General features: G+C 44.2%; 1 protein-coding gene across 2 annotated transcripts in view; it reads left to right on the forward strand.

Annotated features, from left to right (window-relative positions):
* The window catches only part of Stard9 (StAR related lipid transfer domain containing 9), an 85,209-nt gene that overhangs the window by 38,394 nt on the left and 27,665 nt on the right, over positions 1–19,150 (forward strand). Inside the window, exons 5-15 of one of the 2 annotated variants that reach the window (XM_051144467.1) lie at positions 1,845–1,877; positions 1,956–2,017; positions 4,049–4,161; positions 6,844–6,913; positions 9,769–9,841; positions 13,697–13,764; positions 15,667–15,764; positions 16,169–16,378; positions 16,566–16,663; positions 17,917–17,994; positions 18,655–18,726. In XM_051144467.1, coding sequence (XP_051000424.1) covers positions 1,845–1,877; positions 1,956–2,017; positions 4,049–4,161; positions 6,844–6,913; positions 9,769–9,841; positions 13,697–13,764; positions 15,667–15,764; positions 16,169–16,378; positions 16,566–16,663; positions 17,917–17,994; positions 18,655–18,726 — 975 coding nt within the window. The remainder of the gene's footprint in view (positions 1–1,844; positions 1,878–1,955; positions 2,018–4,048; positions 4,162–6,843; positions 6,914–9,768; positions 9,842–13,696; positions 13,765–15,666; positions 15,765–16,168; positions 16,379–16,565; positions 16,664–17,916; positions 17,995–18,654; positions 18,727–19,150) is intronic. The other variant, XM_051144468.1, reaches the window with a different exon arrangement.

The raw sequence follows: 19,150 nt of genomic DNA on the forward strand, positions 1-19,150 counted from the left end.
ACTTGGGCTTTTCAACTTATATAGAGTATAATGCAAGTTGTTTTTTGTTTGTTTGTTTGCTTTTGGTTTTTTTCTGAGATGGGATTTCTCTGTGTAACAGAGCCTTCTTGTGCACCTTTTTTAATCCTAGCAGAGGCAGACAAATCTCTGTGAGTTTGAAGACAGCAAGGATTCTGTTACAGAAAAACCCTGTCTCAAAAACAAACAAACAAAAAAGAATACCCTTTCTTTTAGACTTAGAATATGCTGATAAAGCTGGGCATGTTGCCTGTAATCTCAGCATTTGGGGAGGCAGAGGCAGGCCGATCCCAGTGGGTTTGAGACCAACCTAGTCTACAAAGTGAGTCCAGGACAGCCAAAGCTACATAGAGAAACCCTGTCTCGAAAACCAAAACCAAACAAAAAGAATATGCTAATGTAATGGCCTGGGCAGTGGTTGACAAATAAGCTGACATAGGGACAGTCTGAAAGAATATCCACTTCTCTGGGTCCGGCTCCTTGTTTCCTTTGTCTATGGTTAGTGTGATTTTAGATATTTGAAATAAAAAGAAATTGCCCATTGATCCAAGGGGGATAAAACCCTAAACCTCTGGTGTTAATGAATATTAATAATTAATATTTAGTTATATATTTAGTAAAACATGATTTATTCATTAATCAATAATTTCCCTCCCAAGTGACCATATAGTGAGACTAAGCAGAGGTGAACATAACTAATCTATTATCCCCGCTATCAGTTTATCTTCCTCCCATGCAGGGTCCCAGGCACTTGTGTTATTATCTTCTCTGGAATCCATCTATTCTCATCCCCTGCCCCTTCTTCTCCGACCTCGGGCCCCTAACCTCAAAACTCCACCCCCTTCTCTTCTGCCAAATCCCAAGCTTCACCTTTTTTTTTTAACCAATCAATTTTAAATTCAGTAGAGCAAGGTTTACACAGCGAGAATAGGTATATTTGAGAATGTGCTAGTCTGAGCAGGGACCAGATCATGGGGGCTGGTAATTAGCATTAAAATACATAGTACCAAATCAACGTCTAACACTCTAGATATGAAGTAAAGGAAGTAGCCACTTTGAATTTTTGCACAGGCTTTTGCAGAGGATGTTCACTTGTGTGTCTAGGGACAGCAGTAAGGATCTAGAAGGGACCACATTAGTAGTGTGAATTTATCAAGAACAATAAACAACAAAGTTTACTGCAGGAAAGCACATATCTAGGTTTGCCAGCTTCCCTTACCTGTCTTATGGTGCCTCTCATCCTTTTGTTAGTGTCTCTTGAAAGTGTCAGACTGGGCCTGGAGAGATGGCTCAGAGGTTAAGAGCCACATGGTGGCTCACAAGCATCTACATAGGAATTTGATGCCCTTTCTGGCCTGGTGTGCAGGCGTTCATGCAGATAGAGCCCTCACATACATAAAATAGATAAAAATCATTAAAAAAAAAAAAAAAAAAAAGAGGGCCTGGAGAGATGGCTCAGAGGTTAAGAGCACTGTCTGCTCTTCCAAAGGTCATGAGTTCAATTCCCAGCAACCACATGGTGGCTCACAACCATCTATAATGAGATCTGATGCCCTCTTCTGGTGTGCAGGTGTATGTGCAGGCAGAGCAATGTATACATAATAAATAAATCTTTTTAAAAAAGTGTCAGACTGTAGTCGTCTATATAGTTTTATAGAAGCTAGCTAGCACAAATCTCACACGCCCATCCTCTGTGTTTAGGGGGTGGTTCCAGGTTTCCAGGTGTTTTTTTGTTTTGTTTTGTTTTTTTGTTTGTTTTTGTAAGAGGGGGGCAGGTGGGCATTACCCAGAGTAAGCACTAATGTTTTCCTCATTCTGTCTTCCAGGCCTCTGTTGGGCTGACGCCGCGGATATGTGAGGTACAGATTTTCTTTGATCATGTACTCCCATTTTAAGTTTCCTGTTCAGATCCCTTCAGTGAAATCTAATTTGCGCAGGGTCTCTTCATGGGGGAGGACGACGGTGCCTCGCTGCCTTCTTCCCGTAGCATAAAAGTAAGGTAAGAGCTCAAGCTCCAGACCCCTCAGTGTCCTATGCCCACTCCACATTTCACATTCGCAGCTTCGTTCCCTCCCACTCCCAGCATCACCGGAGGGATGGAGAAAATCCACAGAGGATGCGCTCTACAGGACAGGAAATGGGAAACACATGTGACCATTGGGCTGTGGAAACTGTAATTCCCTTCCTGGACTAGACCGGAAGGTCCTCGTCCAGGGCCACTGTTTCCTCTTACTTCCTGTAGTTTCACTCTTGCTTTTGGGGTTTCCCCCTAATCCTTGTTGGCTTGTTCTGTAGATTTCTTTCTTTCTTTCTTTTCTTTTCTGGTTTTTCGAGACAGAGTTTTTCTATGTTATCTTGGCTGTCCTGGACTCACTTTGTAGACCAGGCTGGCCTCGAACTCACAGGAGATCCATCTATCTCCGCCTCCTGAGAGCTGGGATTAAAGGTGTGTGCCACCACCTCCAGGCTTTACTAACTTGTCTTTAAACCTTGTATCCTCCCTCTTCTATCCCCTTCTCCTCTTCCCTTCCTGTTATATATAATCATTATTGGTTTTGGTTAAGAATTGTAACTTCTTTTAAAGAATGAACTAGATCTCTAGAAAGTATAACATGTTGTTCACAGTCTCGGTGTGTAAAACAGATCAAAGTTGTCCAGCTTGCAGCGGGGGGCAGGGACTGGACTTTCACATTGAATTTCCTCTGTTGGCTCAGCAGTAGCTCTTGAGATGCCTCACGGAGCAGTAGAAAGAATCCTAGCACATGGGAGCTGGAGGTAGGAGCCCCAGGAGTTCAAGGCCTTGGCTGCACAGTAGGTTTGAGGCAAGCCTAGACTACACAAGATCCCATCTTAAAAGCTAAACAGGGGTTGGAGAAATAGCTCAGCGGTTAAGAGTGCCGTCTTGCTTTTCTGTTGCTGTGAGAAAATACCAAGACCAAGGCAACTTATATAAGGAAGTGTTTATTTGGGCTAATGGGGACAGCATGACAGCGAAAGGCAGGACCAGGATGCTGAGAGCTCACATCGTGAGCCATAAGCATGAAGCAAAGAGAGCTAGTGGGAAGTATCAGGAGGGTTTTTACTCTCAAAGCCTGTGCCCAGTGGCATACATCCCCCATCAGGGCTGTTCCACTGTCTTAGTTAAGACACCACGTGATAAAACACATGCTGTGATGAGACACCATGACCAAGGTAACTCAAAAAGGAAGCAATTGTGGTTCCAGAGAGTTAGAGGTCTTGACCACCATGGCAGGGTGTCGCGCCTCGCCCGACCAGCAGGAAAGACGCAACCATGTTGAGAGTCAACAAGCATGAAACACAGAGAGAGCACTAACTGGCGATGGCTAGTTTGGCTTCTGACACCTCATAGCGATCCCCCAACTGACACTCCTCCAACAAAGCTACACCTCCTAATCCTTCCAAAACAGTTCCACCAACTGAGGACAAAGCGTACAAGCAGGACAAAGCATTCACGTTTATGAGCCTATGGTGTGTGGGGGCCATTCTCATTCAAAGCACCATAACCACCCACACCTCCTCCCAATAGTGTCACCAACTAGGGACCTCAGATCACCACAAGTGGATACTGCTTTTGCAGAGGAGCCAAGCTTGGTTTCCACCATTCAGATCTGATGCTTATTTAACACCTGCCTGCAAGTGTAGTCCAGGGGATAGGACTCATTCTGGCCTCTGAGGGCAGCAGCACTCATGTGCATCCCCTCCCCATGTAAGTATTATACAACAAACAGAAACAATAGAGGGACCACATTTAAAAGTCATCAGATTATGTTAGCATTGAAAGCTAATCTCAAATTGGCACTGATGTTATAAACTGAGACATGATGGTGGCCAATGGTCAAATCCTTGCTGTATACATGTAGAAAGACACTTATGAGGGAACCTCAGCTTGATGGAAGTCTTAGGATTATCAGAGCCAGAACAGGAAGCTAGGACCTTTTGATTGTCAACTTGGTGTTTGCCTTCTTTCTTCAGAATCTAATTTGTTTTGCTTTTTTTCCTCTGTCTCTAGCTTCCTAGAAATCTACAATGAACGGGTGAGAGATCTTTTGAAACAATCCAATCAAAATAAGCCCTATACCTTAAGGGTCAGGGAGCACCCAGAGATGGGACCGTATGTCCAAGGTGAGCTTCTGTGATCTTGGGAATTGAGAGCCACCTAAGGTGTAGACAGCTCTAATATTTGATGATTCACTCAGCATGTGTAATGATGGTTTTCTGTGTGCTGGCTGCTGCTGTGTGTAACACTGAACATAGCCTGATAAACGGACATGACATGGCTCTGCCTTCATAGGCAAGCTGAAAGTCTGATGGAAGTGTCATAAGACAAACAATTACACATTGGAATGAAGGTTTATGAAGAAGTAGCTAGATAAAGCATTTCAAAAAGACCCCTGGAGCTGGGCAGGGTGGGGGTGTGGGGGTCGTACACACCTTTAGTCCCAGCACTTGGGAGGCAAAGGCAGGTGAATCTCTTGAGTTTGAGGTCAATCTGGTCTACAGAGAAGAAGAAAAAGGAGGAGGAGGAAGAGAAGTAGAAGGAAGAAGAGGAGGAGGAAGAAAGAAAGAAAAAGAAAAGACCCCTGTAATCCCAGCACTTGGGAGGCAGAGGCAGACAGATCACTGTGAGTTCAAGGCCAGCCTGGTCTACAAAGAGAGTCCAAGACCAACTAAGGCTACTAGATGTCAGTGTCATACCCTCATTCTGCTGCCAAGAATCGGTAACAACAGCGCCCCCTTTAGTTTCCTTTTCCATGTGAAGCCATACTGTCAGATAGAAACATTGATGTTACACAGTCCACATTCTCTTCCTGTGTTTCTCTCTGCCCTCCCTCTCTCCCTCCTCTTCAGAAACAGCCAGGAGACCTCAGCACACCTCCATTTGATGCTTTCCAGTTTCCTCTGCAATTGTGCTGTTTGGTCTATTAAGTCCTTGCAAATACCAGGCAGAGTTGCTAGAGAGATGGCTCAGCGGCTAAGAGCACAGGTTGTTCTACCAGAGGTCCTGAGTTCAATTTCCAAGCAACTACATGGTCCCATAAGGATCTAATGCTCTGATGCCCTCCTGTGGTGTGCAGGTGTACATGCAGACATGACAACCAAATCCATAAATAAAATCTAAAAACAAAAAACAAAAAACAAACAAACAAACAAAAAACCTGCCCGGTAGTTTAGTGTCTTCATCTTCCTTGAGTATCTTTCATTTCTATTCCCAGGTCTACATGTGTGCTCGGCTGCCTAGTAAGTTTTGTGGCAGACAATATTTGTAAAGCTGTTATTAGGAATTGATATCTCTCTTGTACTAAGCTCCTGTGAACACAGGGATTAAGAAGTAAGCTAAGTTCCAGTCAAAGGAGTGAGACTGTTTGAAGCTTAGCCGCAGTCTTTGCAAAGGCATATTTACTTTTTTTTTTTAAGATGTATTTATTTCTGTAAACAGTGTTTTGCCTGCATGTACATCTGCAGGCCAGAAGAGGGCACCACATCTCATTATAGATGGTTGTGAACCACCATGCGGTTGCTGGGAATTAAACTCAGCCTTTGGAAGAGCAGCCAGTGCTCTTAACCTCTGAGCCATCGCTCCAGTCCCTGAATATTTACTTCTAACTCAACTTGCTCCTGTCTTGTAGTCCTTGGGTTTCTTTCTATAAGAAGCAAACGTCCAAGCAGGCATTCTATCTATAGTTTCTGCACCCCGGGATGCTGAGGCAAGAGGTTTTCCTGGGCTATAGTGAGACCCTGCTTCAAAAAACAAACAGAAAATTGAACGGGGGTGGAGGTGGGGGGATGGGCTATTTAGGTGTGCTGTGGACTATAACCCCGCCTCTTCATTCCTGGAAAGTTGCTCAGAAAATTAATTGCAGCCACCCTGCTGCAATCCAGCACTATTGAGGCGACATTGTCAGCTTTGCTCTACGTTGGTTTAGCAGTAGACGCCAGCATGGTTGTATTTGGAGCCTGATCGCTGCCATGGTTCTCTAGCAGAGGTGCACGCTGTAGTGGGCTTGGCCATAGCAGCCACAAAGATTGTTCCCGCCTATCTCAAGCCTTCCCCGTTCTAGCCGTGCTTCACCACAGACCCCACCCTGCCCGCTGCTCTAATTTCCTTGGCACTTGTGTGTGTCCCCTGCTTCTGTAGCAGTGTAACTTCATGTTGTAAACTGTGAACGAAGAGAGACATATTTACTATATATTTTTGTATGCCAAGCTAAAAGGTGAAAACGACACCTTCCTATCACGAGTTTTGTGAGGGCTAGTGATCATATATGGTAAGAGGAGATTTCCTACCAGTTCTGTAGTAAAGCTGTGAGGAAGCTTTTTTGTTCTAAACATGGCCACCCCATGAATCCTAAACCATAATCTTTGTGGAAACAGACTGGCATTTGTAAAACCCATCACACCACCTGGTGAGAGGTTTCAATACATGTTTATTAATCTGTTATCTGAGTCATCTTATTAGTCAGGTTTCCTCATTCTGGCTTATCAAGAGATATGAGATAAGAATGATAAATAAATAGACAAGGAAACAAACAAACAACAAATAAAAAATTAGAGCTGGCAAGGTGGCTCATTGGGTCTAAAGGTTCTTGAGCCTGAGTTCAAGTTGTGCATCCTGCATGGTGGAGGGACAGAAGTGACTCCTGCCAATTGTCCTCTGCCTCCATGTGTGCATGGTGGCGGGACTGCATTTAAACTCATGGGAAAAAAATAATAAATGCAATAAAAAGAATGATAAAAACCTACAGGAGAAGGTTAGTTTACCATAAGTTTCATTTGATTTCTTTTCTCCCCTCACAAATTTAACAGGTCTGTCTCAGCATGTTGTTACCAACTATCAGCAAGTTATTCAGCTCCTGGAGGAGGGGATAGCAAACAGGTGAAAGGGGTTTGGTGCTTGAAGTGGGGGAGGGGGAAGGGGGGAGGGCAGCATTTGCAGCCTCCTTTTGTCATCCTGTGTTTCCCCTTCCTTTGGAGAGTATGGCAACCTTTGCAGTGATCTCTCTCCACTTCCCTGCAGCTCACAGCCAGAAGGCCTTCTCAGAACAAGAACGTGACTAAGAGTTACTGCTCTTCTCACTACAAAGGAAATAGAGTTTGTTCTGGACATAATGACATTGGGTAGTACTGTCTTCTCAGCTTGGCAAAGATGAATATAGGATAAAATGTTTCATAAAACTATTTTTCTCCTCAGGGAGGCAGAGGCAAGTGGATTGCTGTTAGTTCAAGGCGAGTCTGGTCTACAAAGCGAGTCCAGGACAGCCAAGGCTACACAGAGAAACCCTGTCTTGAAAAACAAACAAACAAACAAACAAACAAAACCCGAAACAAAACAAAAACCTTTTCCTTCTAGTTTCCCATATATGGGACGTTATAGGCATATGAAACTAGGAGAGTAACCTAAGTGCCCCCAAGCTCCTGGGCATTATGATAGCATTTCATGTTTTCAGCTACCATGAATACTTAGTATATTACTAATAAATGCCTAGGGGAAGCTTTTTTCCCTGGAGGGAAAAATGTTTAAAGTTTTATATTTATCCTGTTAATACTAGGCTCTTTAACTGAAAAACAAAGGGAAAAATAAGTTTAACATTCTAGCCTCAGAATTTCTTGGGACTCTCTCAGAAGAACTTTTGCCTGGTCTTCAGGATAAGCTGAACTCCTGAGTCCTTGAGAGTTGAGATTCAAGCTAGGTGTGCTGGTACACAGCAAGTGGACCTCTGTGAGTTCGAGGCCACCCTGTCTACATGGCAACTTCCAGGGCAGCCAGGGCTACACAAAAAGAAAGATCTTGGAGGCTGGAGTTTTGGCTTAGGGGTAGAGTGCTTGCCTCAAAATGTAAGGCCCTGATTTTGAGCCTCAGCTCCAAGGGAGAGAGAGAGAGAGAGACAGAGAGAGAGAGAGACAGAGAGAGAGAGAGACAGAGACACTGACCTTGTCTCAAAAAACAAAAAACCAACCAACCAAACAACAACAATAAAAAAACCCTAAGAGACAGGTAGGCATGGTCTGCCTGTAATGCCATCAGTTGGAGAGGGTGAGGCAGGATTGTAAGTTTGAAACCTGCCTAGGCTATATAGTATGTTTGAGGACCCAGGTTCAATTTCTAGCACCCAATGAAGGCTTGTAGCAGGCTGTACCTCCAGTTCCAGGCCATATGAAGCCTCTTTAGACCTTTTCAGGCACTAGGTACATATATGGTACCCATACATACACACTGGCAAAACATTCATACATGTACAATAATTAAATAAATAAATCTAAAAAAAATTTTTTTTTTTTTTTTTAAATAAAAAGGAATTGGGAGTGTTGTTTAGTTAGTATAGCATTTGCCTTGGGACTGAGCCCCAGCACTGTGCAAACCAGATGTGATGATGCACAGCTGTAATCCCAACACTCAGAGATGGAAGTAGCATCAGAAGTTTAAAGCCCTTCTTAGCTACATACGTTAAGGCCAACCTGGGCTATATGAGGGAATATATCTAGGATCTGGAATGTAACTCAGTGGTAAAATGGTTGCCTAGCACAGGCCTTATCCACAGTGCCAAGAAACAAATGGAATAAATATGAGTTAGATTCATCTGACGGTTAAAGGAACACCTCCCAGGTTTTAGCCTTTTTCTATCCTCTCTCTTCTTAGAGAAGTCAGTAAAATAGTCTGAGGTAGTTCTAAACAGAAGAATCATTGACCTTGATTAGATAAAGGGGAGACTCAGTGGCTTCAGGGATTAACACTGGGATGGATTTCTAACAGTGGCTGAGAGCTCCTCCTTTAAACATGGCATCAGCGTAATTAAAAATCTCGGTTCAAAAGGCTTTCTGAAGTGTCAGATGAATTCTCTGCTTTGTAGCGTGGCTCTCTGTAAGGCTTCTGTAGCATTGCTTATTACCCACACTTGTCTTTTTTCTCTGTGTGTATGGTTGTTGCTGTTTTAAATATGTATTTGCCTTTTGTGTATGTGTATATAGAGAGTGTCGGGTCTCTTTCTCTATTGCCTTCAGCCTTAGTTTTGAGGCAGGGGCTCTCACTGGTTGGCCAAGCTGCCTAGTAAGCCCTGTGAGATCTTCCTGTCTCTACCGCCTAGTGTTGGAGTTACAGACATTGCCTAGTTTTCTACATCAGTGGTGATGATCCAAGCTCATCACACACTGAGCCATCCCCCCAACCTTGTTTCTGAATGATACAGGGTCTGTCCAGGCTGGCCTCAAACCCACAATCCTGCAGCTTTCCTCTCTCAAGTGCTGGGATTTCAGGTGTGAATCACCATTCCTGGTACAAGTCACCTGTATTTACTTAAATAGGTCAATCTTTGGACTATTGTTTAAGGTTCATAACACCCAAGTAATCTCATTTTTACTCTTGAATTTTGGTTTTATAGTTTCAAAACTGTTTTAATGTTAGCTAGTATGAAACCTCGCCCCCTTTTATTGTCAGATAACAGCACCTTGACTGCTGCTTCTGCCTTCATTCAAGTACATGATGTATGTGTGTGTGTGTGTTTGGTTGTCTTGCTGAGTGTATGTACCCCACAGAGGTGTCAGATCCCTGGAGCTGGAGTTACAGATGGCTGTGAACTAGGGACCGAACTCAGGCCGTCAGGCTTGGCACGGGTGCCCTCACTCACTGAAGCATCTCACTAACCTCAGGTCCAGCATTCTCATGTTCACACGTGTCCCTCAGCTTCCGCCATGTTACACAGTCTTTGTACTAACTGCCGCGCCTTGTGTACACAGGATGACCGCAGCCACCCATGTTCACGAGGCCAGCAGCAGATCACATGCCATCTTCACTATCCACTGCACACAGGTGGGTTGTTCCTTCTTGCTGGAGGATCTCCTCCTCTCTGGGGACTTGTGGTTGCTTTCTTGTCCTCCTCTCTCTCTTTCCCTCCTACCCTCATAATTCAGAGTTCTCGGATACAGCTGACTTTCGCAATGCCTCCCGCTTATTATCTTTTGCTTATAACAGGTCAGAATACTTCCACCCTTACTGTTAGATCAGTATGGTTCTGTCTAAAATGAAAATGGAGGTTGGAATGAAAATAAGCATTAAAGTGAAAAAAAGCATAAAGTTCACTTTCAGTAAGATGGAGCAAGAGGATGGACGAGTCCAGTTTCCAAAGGCAAATGTAAAGCAGGACAAAACCATTTCTGAGTTCTGAGAGACTAGAGGCGTAGCACAGAGTGTGTACCCCAGGATGTACCAGATTTCAAGGAAAAAGGAGCTGTGAGGCTGGAGAGACGGCTTAGTGCTTAAAAATATCTACTGCTGTCTCAGAGAACAGAGTTCAGTTCCCACCGCCCACGTCAGGCAGCTCACAACCATTTGTAACTTCAAAGGGATCCAGCTTCCTCCTTGGCCACTAGCACTCATGTGAACATAACACACACACACACACACACACACACACACACACACACACACACACCCATAAGCATAATTTAAAAATAAAATACATCTTTTAAAAAAAGACTTATTGCGTCAGAGTCACCCACACAGTCCTGATTGGACAGAGCCCCCACATATGCATAGAGGAAGCACGAGTGGGCTCTGTGAACACTGAAGTGTTCTGAACTTTTCTTTTTCAACACAGGGCATCTCTGTGTAGCCCTGGCTGTCCTGGAACTCACTCTTTAGACCAGGCTGGCCTCAAACTCAGGTCCACCTGCCTCAGCCTCCTGAGTGCTGAGATCAAAGACGTGCGCCATCACCTCCCAACTGCATCTCTCCTGAATCTCTAATGCGTTTCCCTGCTGACACCAACTAGACTAGAAGTCTTACTGAATCAAAACATGGAAGGACTTGGGAAGTTCAAGCAGGAGGGTCAGGAATTCAAGGTCAGCCTGGCCCCTGACAAGTTTGTGTTTACTATGTGATTATTGTATAGATAAATCATATATGTCATGGTTATCTATTTACTTCTCAAACGGCATTTGAGGTTTGCAGTTTTGAGCAGTTACGAATAAAGCTGTTGTAAATATTTGTATTTATAACATGAGGCCCAGCACTTAAAAAATTAAAAGAGAAAAACAATAAAAACTAGTGAGATATGGTTGTACATGTCTGTAATCTCAGGACCTAAGAGGGACTGGCAAGAAGATCAGAAACTCAAGGCCAGCCTGGGCTATATAAAATCCTGTTTCAAGAAAACAAACCATATGGAGATACTTAACTTTAATCCCAGCATTTGGGGGTGAGGCAGGAAAATTGCCTTGATACTATTCTGGGATATAAAGAGAGCAATTAAATACTTGAGAAAATGTTCAACATTATTAGCCATGAGAGAAATTAAAATGTAATAAGATACTTCCTTTGACTGTGAATAATTTTTTGTCGTTACTGTTTTTGGTTTTGGTTTTTTGAGACAAGGTTTCTCTGTGTAGCCCTGACTATCCTGGAACTCACTCTATAGTTAGAGATCTGCCTGCCTCTGCCTTTGCCTATTAAGTGGTGGGATTAAAGACATGTGCCACCACTGCCAGGCTACTATAGATAAAATTTTAAGGAATTTTTTCACTAATATTGACAGGCTGGAGTTCTCTAATCCTGTACTGAGTGTATAAAATGTCACAACCTTGGAAAAGACCAGTAGTTTCTTAAAAAGTTAGATAATACCTGATCATGTATATGACCCAGGCAGCATTCACTCCTAGGTATCTAACCAACAGACCAGAAATCGTATCCATAAAAGACCCCTATACAAATATTTATAACAGCTTTATTTGTAATTGTTCAAAACTGCAAAACTCAAATGTCTTTTGAGAAGTAAACAGCTATGATTTATCTATGCAATGGAATACTTAGTAAACATGAACTGATAATACATGCTTGTGGTGGTTTGTGACAGGTGCCATGCAGGAGGAACTGCAGTGAGCTAGTCAGCTTCTTAGAGATGGCCCACTGCTCTGCGTGGATGTAATGGGTGTACCTTAGAGGGGCATGGCCCTGGGGGCTTAGTCTCTAGATTGCTCCTTGCTGCTGATCTGCCTTCCTATGCTTGTCATTGCTGTATTCCTCGCATGTCCAGTGACGTTTGGGGAGACATTGGGCGTGGAGAGACCCTCACTGCCTGTAGTCTGGTGTGATTGTTTCCTGGGTGTTAGCCCACTCTGTTGGGCAAATTCCCTGCAGATCACCATGAAGATGTACTTTCATGAAATAATGCTGTTAGATAAATTGATGATTTTATAATTCCTGGTAATGATTTTATACAATTACTGATTTGATTCAAATACTTTCAAGAAGTTAAAAAGTTAAGATAGTTAGCTGGGCATGGTGGCGCACGCCTTTAATCCCAGCACTCAGGAGGCAGAGGCAGGCAGATCGCTGTGAGTTTGAGGCCAGCCTGGTCCAAAGGGAGTCCAGGACAGCCAAGGCTACACAGAGAGACCCTGTCTCAAACCCCATCCCCCCCCAAAAAAAACCTCTCAGCTCCTTCTCCAGCACCATGTCTCCCTGTACGCTGTCATGCTTCCCACTTCCCACAATGGCCAGCCTTGATGAAATGTTCACCTTTATAAGAGTTGCTTTATCATGGTGTCTCTTCACAGCAGTAAAACCCTAACTAGGAAAATGCCTCAGCATATTTGAGTCTCAAAACTGTTCCCAGCAAAAACAAACAAACAAACAAAACAAAAACGAAAACAAACAAAAAACCAAAAAACTGTGCCCAGCAAAAATCCTAGGTACTGTATATGATTCCAGTTTTAGGAAATACCCCAAATGGAAGGTTTGCATAAAGCAGTGAACAGTGATTACTTGAGCTGGAGATAAGCAGGGGTTAACCGCAAATGCTTGGAAGAAACTGGGGATCACTGGAAATGTTCCAAAGCTGTATTTTGGCGACACAGGCACAACACTGATGTTTTATAAAAGGGGCTGGAAAGACAACTCAGCAGTGAAGAGTACACGTACTCACGACTACTTGTATTTCCAGTTCCAGAGAATCTGACACCTTCAGCCTCCTTGTGCCCACAGAAACACACATACATACAATTGAAAACTAAAATTAATCTTCAATTTATACACAATCTATAAAATTGTTTTATAAATTTATTTTATAAAGTAAAAATTTGTAGTAAATGCCTTTAATCCCAGCACTCAGGAGGTGGATCTCTTGAGTTTGAGGACAGCCTGGTCTACAGAGTGAGTTCCAGGCCAGCCGAGGCTACACAGAGAAACCCAGTCTGGAAAAAGAATATCAACAACAAAATTATAAAGCAAATCCACATTGAGTTAAGGGAGAGAAAAAAAGAGAAATAGTTTTGTTGGTGGTGGATAAGTGCTTCTGAATGGAACATATAAAGTTCTTGTTCTAGAAAGTTAACATGTTGTGACTGACCAGAGCGGCAGGCCTGATCAAGGGCCTTTGCTGGTGCAAGTCAGAGTCCCTTGGTTGGCTTGCTTGATCAGTTGTACTAGCATTCCTAGCATTCCTAGCATTCCTAGCATTCCTAGCATTCCTAGTGGCTCTAAAGACTGCAGAGGGCTCTCTGGAGATTTGCCCTGCTCACTACAAATTGTTCTGGTGATTTTAAATGTGATGGTGATCAGATATAGTGAGTGTTCGTCTGATTCAGAACATATCACCTTGGTTAGGACAGTGTCTAAGAGGGACGCAAATGATTCTGAATGACAGCTTTAAATGGTCTTTGTCCTTAGGCAGTGCTGCAGAACAACCTCCCCTCAGAGACTGCCAGCAAGATCAACCTTGTGGACCTAGCAGGCAGGTAATTGGGATTTCAAAGCCAAGGAGAATTATTACTCTCTTGACGGTGACCTGATGTTTGCACACTTTACTTAGGATAGGTGTGGTCCTGGGTTTGCCTTGTTTGAACGTTTTAATCATCCTGAGATTACAAAAGAAGGAATTCTTGAATGGCAGCTTGAAAGATACACAGGGTCAGGAGCTGGGAAACTTCTCCATACCCTGGGTTCTTAGTTTGAACTGTCTGTTGGGACCTTTTAAAACTCCTGCCGGACTGGGCGTGGTGGCACACGCCTTTAATCCCAGCACTAGGGAGGCAGAGGCAGGCAGATCACTGTGAGTTCGAGGCCAGCTTGGTCTACAAAACGAGTCCAGGACAGCCAGGGTTACACAGAGAAACCCTGTCTCAAACAAAAACAAAAACAAAAAACAAAAAAAACTCCTGCGGGGTGGTGGTGGTGGCACATACCTTTAATCCCAGCACTTGGGAGGCAGAGGCAGGGGGAATCTTTGTGAGTTCAAGGCCAGCCTGGTCTACAGAGAAAGTTCAAGGACAGCAAACTTTACTCAGAGAACTCCTGTCTCAGAAAAACAAAAACAAACAAACAACCCCCCTCCAAAAAAAAAGAAAGGAAGAAGGAAGGAAAGAAGGAAGGAAGAAGCCCCCGAAAGTACATGCCTCAGAGTGGAATAATGAGCTGATTACATAGATGACAAAAGGTGAAGTGGGCCAAGTTAGTCTACTTTCCCCATTGATTTAATAGCTGTTATATACTATTTTAAATGTTTTTTAAAAAAATAATGTGTTTTGAGTTATTAGAAGTAAGTATTCATACTGTATTCATATTATAGCCAAATATGTATTCAGAAAAAAGAAAAAATTGAGGATAAGAAAGTATATAATAACATAAAGCAAATTTTCTTAATTTCGAATTTTGAAAACCAAGTAATGAACAGCACTCTGTTAAGATCTAAGCATGGGGTGTGGTGGGGGGCTGGGGACTTGCTTACCTGGTATACAGTAAGCCCTGCATTCACCCCAGCACAGCACTGGGGTGAGGGGTGAGGGGACCCAAGTCCTATCTGAAAGCATAATAGCTAGTCCAACTTGTGATTGTTTACTCTAAGGGAGTGTGAGGTGGGCACGATAGTTACATGCCTTTAATCCCAGCACCCAGGAGGCAGAAATATGCTAATCTCTGTGAGTTCCCGGCCAGTTTGGGTTACATAATAAGACCTTGTCTTCAAAAAACAAAAAATGGGGGCTGGAGAGATGGCTCAGAGGTTAAGAGCCCTGGTTGCTTTTCCAGAGGTCCTGAGTTCAATTCCCAGCAACCACATGGTGGCTCTTAACCATCTATGGTGAGATCTGGTGCCCTTTTCTGACACACAGATATACATACAGGCAGAACAGTGCATACATAATTAATAAATAAATCTAAACAAACAAAAACAAAAATGGGGTGGGGGTATAGAATTTGGCACCCTTGACAGTTAATGCCACAGATACCATCATTAGACCATCCAGCTGTGAATTTAAAGCAAGCCTTTCCCTGAGACAGAGTGCTACCATCAACTCTGTAGATAAGCACTGTTTGGCCTGGTGTACTCTGGCAGACCCCCTTCCCCCCAATAAATCACTAGCAAGATTTACAGAGGGGACCTGCGTGGAGGCAGCCTTACCTCCCATACCGGGACTCTGTGCTGACCTGGCTGCTGAAGGAGAGCCTTGGAGGCAACTCCAAAACCATCATGGCTGCCAGTAAGTGGGGTTCTGGATCCGCTTCTGTTTGTATCCTGAGAGAAGTGTTGAGTTAGTGACACAGGAAAGAGTAACATAAGGGAAACTGATCCTGTGGGTCCCACAGCACAGGAGAACAGTGTCCCGTTTGCTTTTGTTTTTACCTTTATTGGTCTGTTTTAGTGAGAGAGCAGATCCAAGTTACTGTAAGGACCGGATCACTGAAGGCGCCAATATCAACAAGTCCCTCGTGACTCTGGGAATTGTAATCTCCACTTTAGGTATTTTGGTGATGGACTGGGGTGATTGGAGTTGGGAGGGAGACTTTGGGAAATAACTCATACTATTTTCATTTTGTCAAAATATGGTAGATGCTTAGAAGGTTTTTGTTGTTGCTGTTGTTTGTTTTTGTTTTGTTTTGGTTTTTTTGATAAGGTTACTTTTTGGTTTGAGCATGAAAACCTGGTGGTTTTAGCATGTGAGTAACCATCATTCTAGAACCATGTTAAAACGGTCCATATCCCAAGTTCAAAGTCTGATAGTAAGTTCAAGCTTAAAGCCTCCTATCATGTGTAGAAAGGAGTATGATACTTAGTGTATGTTCTGCAATCATTGTTTTGAGTGTATTTGCTTTGTAATTCTTCCTCCTCCTCCTCCTCCTTCTTTTTTTTTTTTAATCATTAAGCCCAGAACTCACAAGTATTCAGCAGCTGTCAGAGCCTCAGCAGTGCAGCCAGCAGCGGGGGTGACAGTGGGATTCCCAGCAATGCATCGGGGAGCAGCAGTGGAGGGGGACCTGCGAGGAGGCAGTCTTACATCCCATACCGGGATTCTGTGCTGACCTGGCTGCTGAAGGAGAGCCTTGGAGGCAACTCCAAAACCATCATGGTTGCCAGTAAGTGGGGTTCTGGATCCGCTTCTGTTTGGAGCTAGTATTGTGCCCAGAAAAATGTACTGACCACTTTTGCTCCTCAGTCCCTCAAGAGTGTCTCATGCAGCGAGGGCGTTAGCAGCAAGACGAATGAGTAAGGGCTGGAATGGAAGGGCCTGTTGTATTTCTCAGCTTTGTCCTTCTACCTCAGCTGTGTCCCCTGCGCACACCAGCTACAGTGAGACCATGAGTACAATGAGATATGCAGCCACTGCCAAAAACATCATCAACAAGCCACGGGTGAATGAGGTAAGACCTGGCCTGATACGGTTTGAAGTTCTTCTTACTGTTTTCTCTGTTTCTTTCTCATTATTTTTGTCATAGTGAGCTTCTCTGTTGTGGTGCTAAAGCATTGAAGAAAAGCAAGTTGGGGAGAAAAGGTGTATCGGTCACTTTCCTGTTGCTGTGATAAAACACCATAGCCAAGGCGACTTACAGAAGAAAGCATTTATTTGGGGCTTATGGTCCCAGAGGGTTAGAGGCCGGGATGGTGGAGGTAAAGGTAGCAGGTGTCAGGTGTCTAGAGCAGCAGCTGAGAGCTTCCATCTCAGTCTCATGCAGGAGGCAGAGAGAGCGAGCTAGAAATGCCACACCTGGCAGGCATTTGTTTCTTTACGGTCATTCCTCTTAAGAACCGCAGTGTAAGCTGGGTATGGTGGCGCACGCTTTTAATCCCAGCACTTGGGAAACAGAGGCAGGTGGATCACTGTGAATTTGAGGCCAGCCTAGTCTACAAAGTGAGTCTCAGCACACTCGGGAGACAGAGGCAGGCAGATCTCTGTGAGTTTGAGGCCAGCCTGGTCTACAAAGTGAGTCCAGGACAGCCAGAGCTACACAGAGAAGCTCTGTCTCAAAAACAAACAAACAAACAAACAACAACAAAAGATTACCACTCTAAGAAAGGTCATTTGGAAGCTTCTGTTTGATGCTTTTGTTTTTAATTGATCCTGATTTGTGTCCAGGTTTTATCATATAAATCGCAGTTGACTTCTCTTTTGGATTGAAATGGGAGTATGGGAAATGTATGGTTTTGAAAGCTGACAATTTTGAGAACACTACAAATGTTTCTTTTTCCTTGGAGCATCAGTGAAGTGTCAGCAGGAACCACAGCTGGTGAACAGAGATGCCTAGCCCACCTAGGGCTGTATTCAAAGGCAGTGCGATTAGACACGCATCGGACTTAGTTATCATACAGGGGGTTAGAACCTGGGAGCTCCCCTGACCTGCTCTGTGGCAGCGGTTTTCAAAGTGCGTATGCAAAGGATCACCGGAAGAGTTTGCTAAACATGATTGAGCTCCAACCCCCAGGAATTGCTTCTTGGGCTGGGGCAGGAATTTGCATTCGTCACGAATTCCTGGATGAGGCTGATACTGTAGGACCTGGGATTATACTTGGAAAATCACTGCTGAAGATTAACGCTTCTCAAGTGCTGAAGACTAGCACTTCGTAGACGGCTGGGACCAGGTATGAGCCAGAGGTGACTGGGTTCTCTGTGTTTCAGGATGCCAATGTGAAGCTCATCCGAGAACTCAGGGAAGAGATTGACAGGCTGAAAGCCTTGCTGCTGAACTTTGAGCTGGTACGTGGCCACCAAGACTCTTCCATAGTCCAACGATGGTCTTGTCCTGTGAACATTTGGGGCCCGCCATACTCCATGTTTTTAAACTTTATAGTGTTACTGTGTGTTTGTGTGAACATGAGTGCGTACATGCATGTAGAGGTCAGAGGACAATTTTTGGGAGTCCATTCTTCCGTTCCACCTTGGGCTTTGTGGATAGAACCCAGGTTGATGCACAGCCAGAGCTTCTGCCTGCCGGGCCATCCGCTGGCCCTGTGCTTCACATTGGCAGTGTGGAGCGAGGGCAGAAGGACACCCCTGATTTCTCTGTGCAGCTTCAGATGAGCGGGATGCCCTGTGTTTTGATTGCATATATGTCTGTGTAAGGGTGCCAGACCTCCTGGAACAGGAGTTACAGACAGTTGTGAGCTGCCACCATGTGGGTGCTGGGAATTGAACCTGGGTCCTCTGGAAGAGCAGCCATTGCTCTTAATCCCTGAGCCATCACTCCAGCCCCTGCTTGTATTCTGATTTTGGTAGGGAAGTCTTTGCTTTGTCCATACCTTATTCTTCTTAAGTGTAATGATGGGACTTGTAGTTCATACAAGAAAACATCAGAACTCCTCTGTCTGTCTGTCTTTCTGTCTGTCTGTCTCTCCCTCCCTCCCTCCCTCTGTGCAGAGGAACTTCAGCTCACTAAATGATAAACTGGATGAAAGCCTGAAGGAGTTAGTCCTCCAGAATGATTTGAAGGTAAGGTGGTGAGCGCACCCGTTGAACCTCCCAGTGCCCTGGAAACACGTTTGATCTCCATCTGTTAGTCCTCATCTAGGTGTGCTCCCTCAGCGGGGCAGAGAGGAGCTGTCTAGTTCAGAAATCACTCTCATTTCCATAGAGCCTTGAGTAGGGAAGATGTTCGCCTTAGTTGGTGGTTAGTGGCTTTCTTTGTGCTTTATTTTCTAAGGCCCACAGTAGCTTCTTTTAGACAGCATGAGTAGCCTAGAAAAGTAGTTTTCTAGTCCGTAAATCAGGTATGTTCAGTTTGAAGCTTCAAGTAAAGCCGTCCCTGCCCCAGGCAGCGCAGACCACTTGGCTACACAGGGATTGGTGTGTTCCATGAAGTGGCTGGTAAGGAAGTAATCATTAGAGCCTGTAATTTTTGGAACAGCTATCACAT

This window comes from Acomys russatus, chromosome 4 (genome assembly GCF_903995435.1).
Source record: "Acomys russatus chromosome 4, mAcoRus1.1, whole genome shotgun sequence".
Lineage (NCBI taxonomy): Eukaryota > Metazoa > Chordata > Mammalia > Rodentia > Muridae > Acomys > Acomys russatus.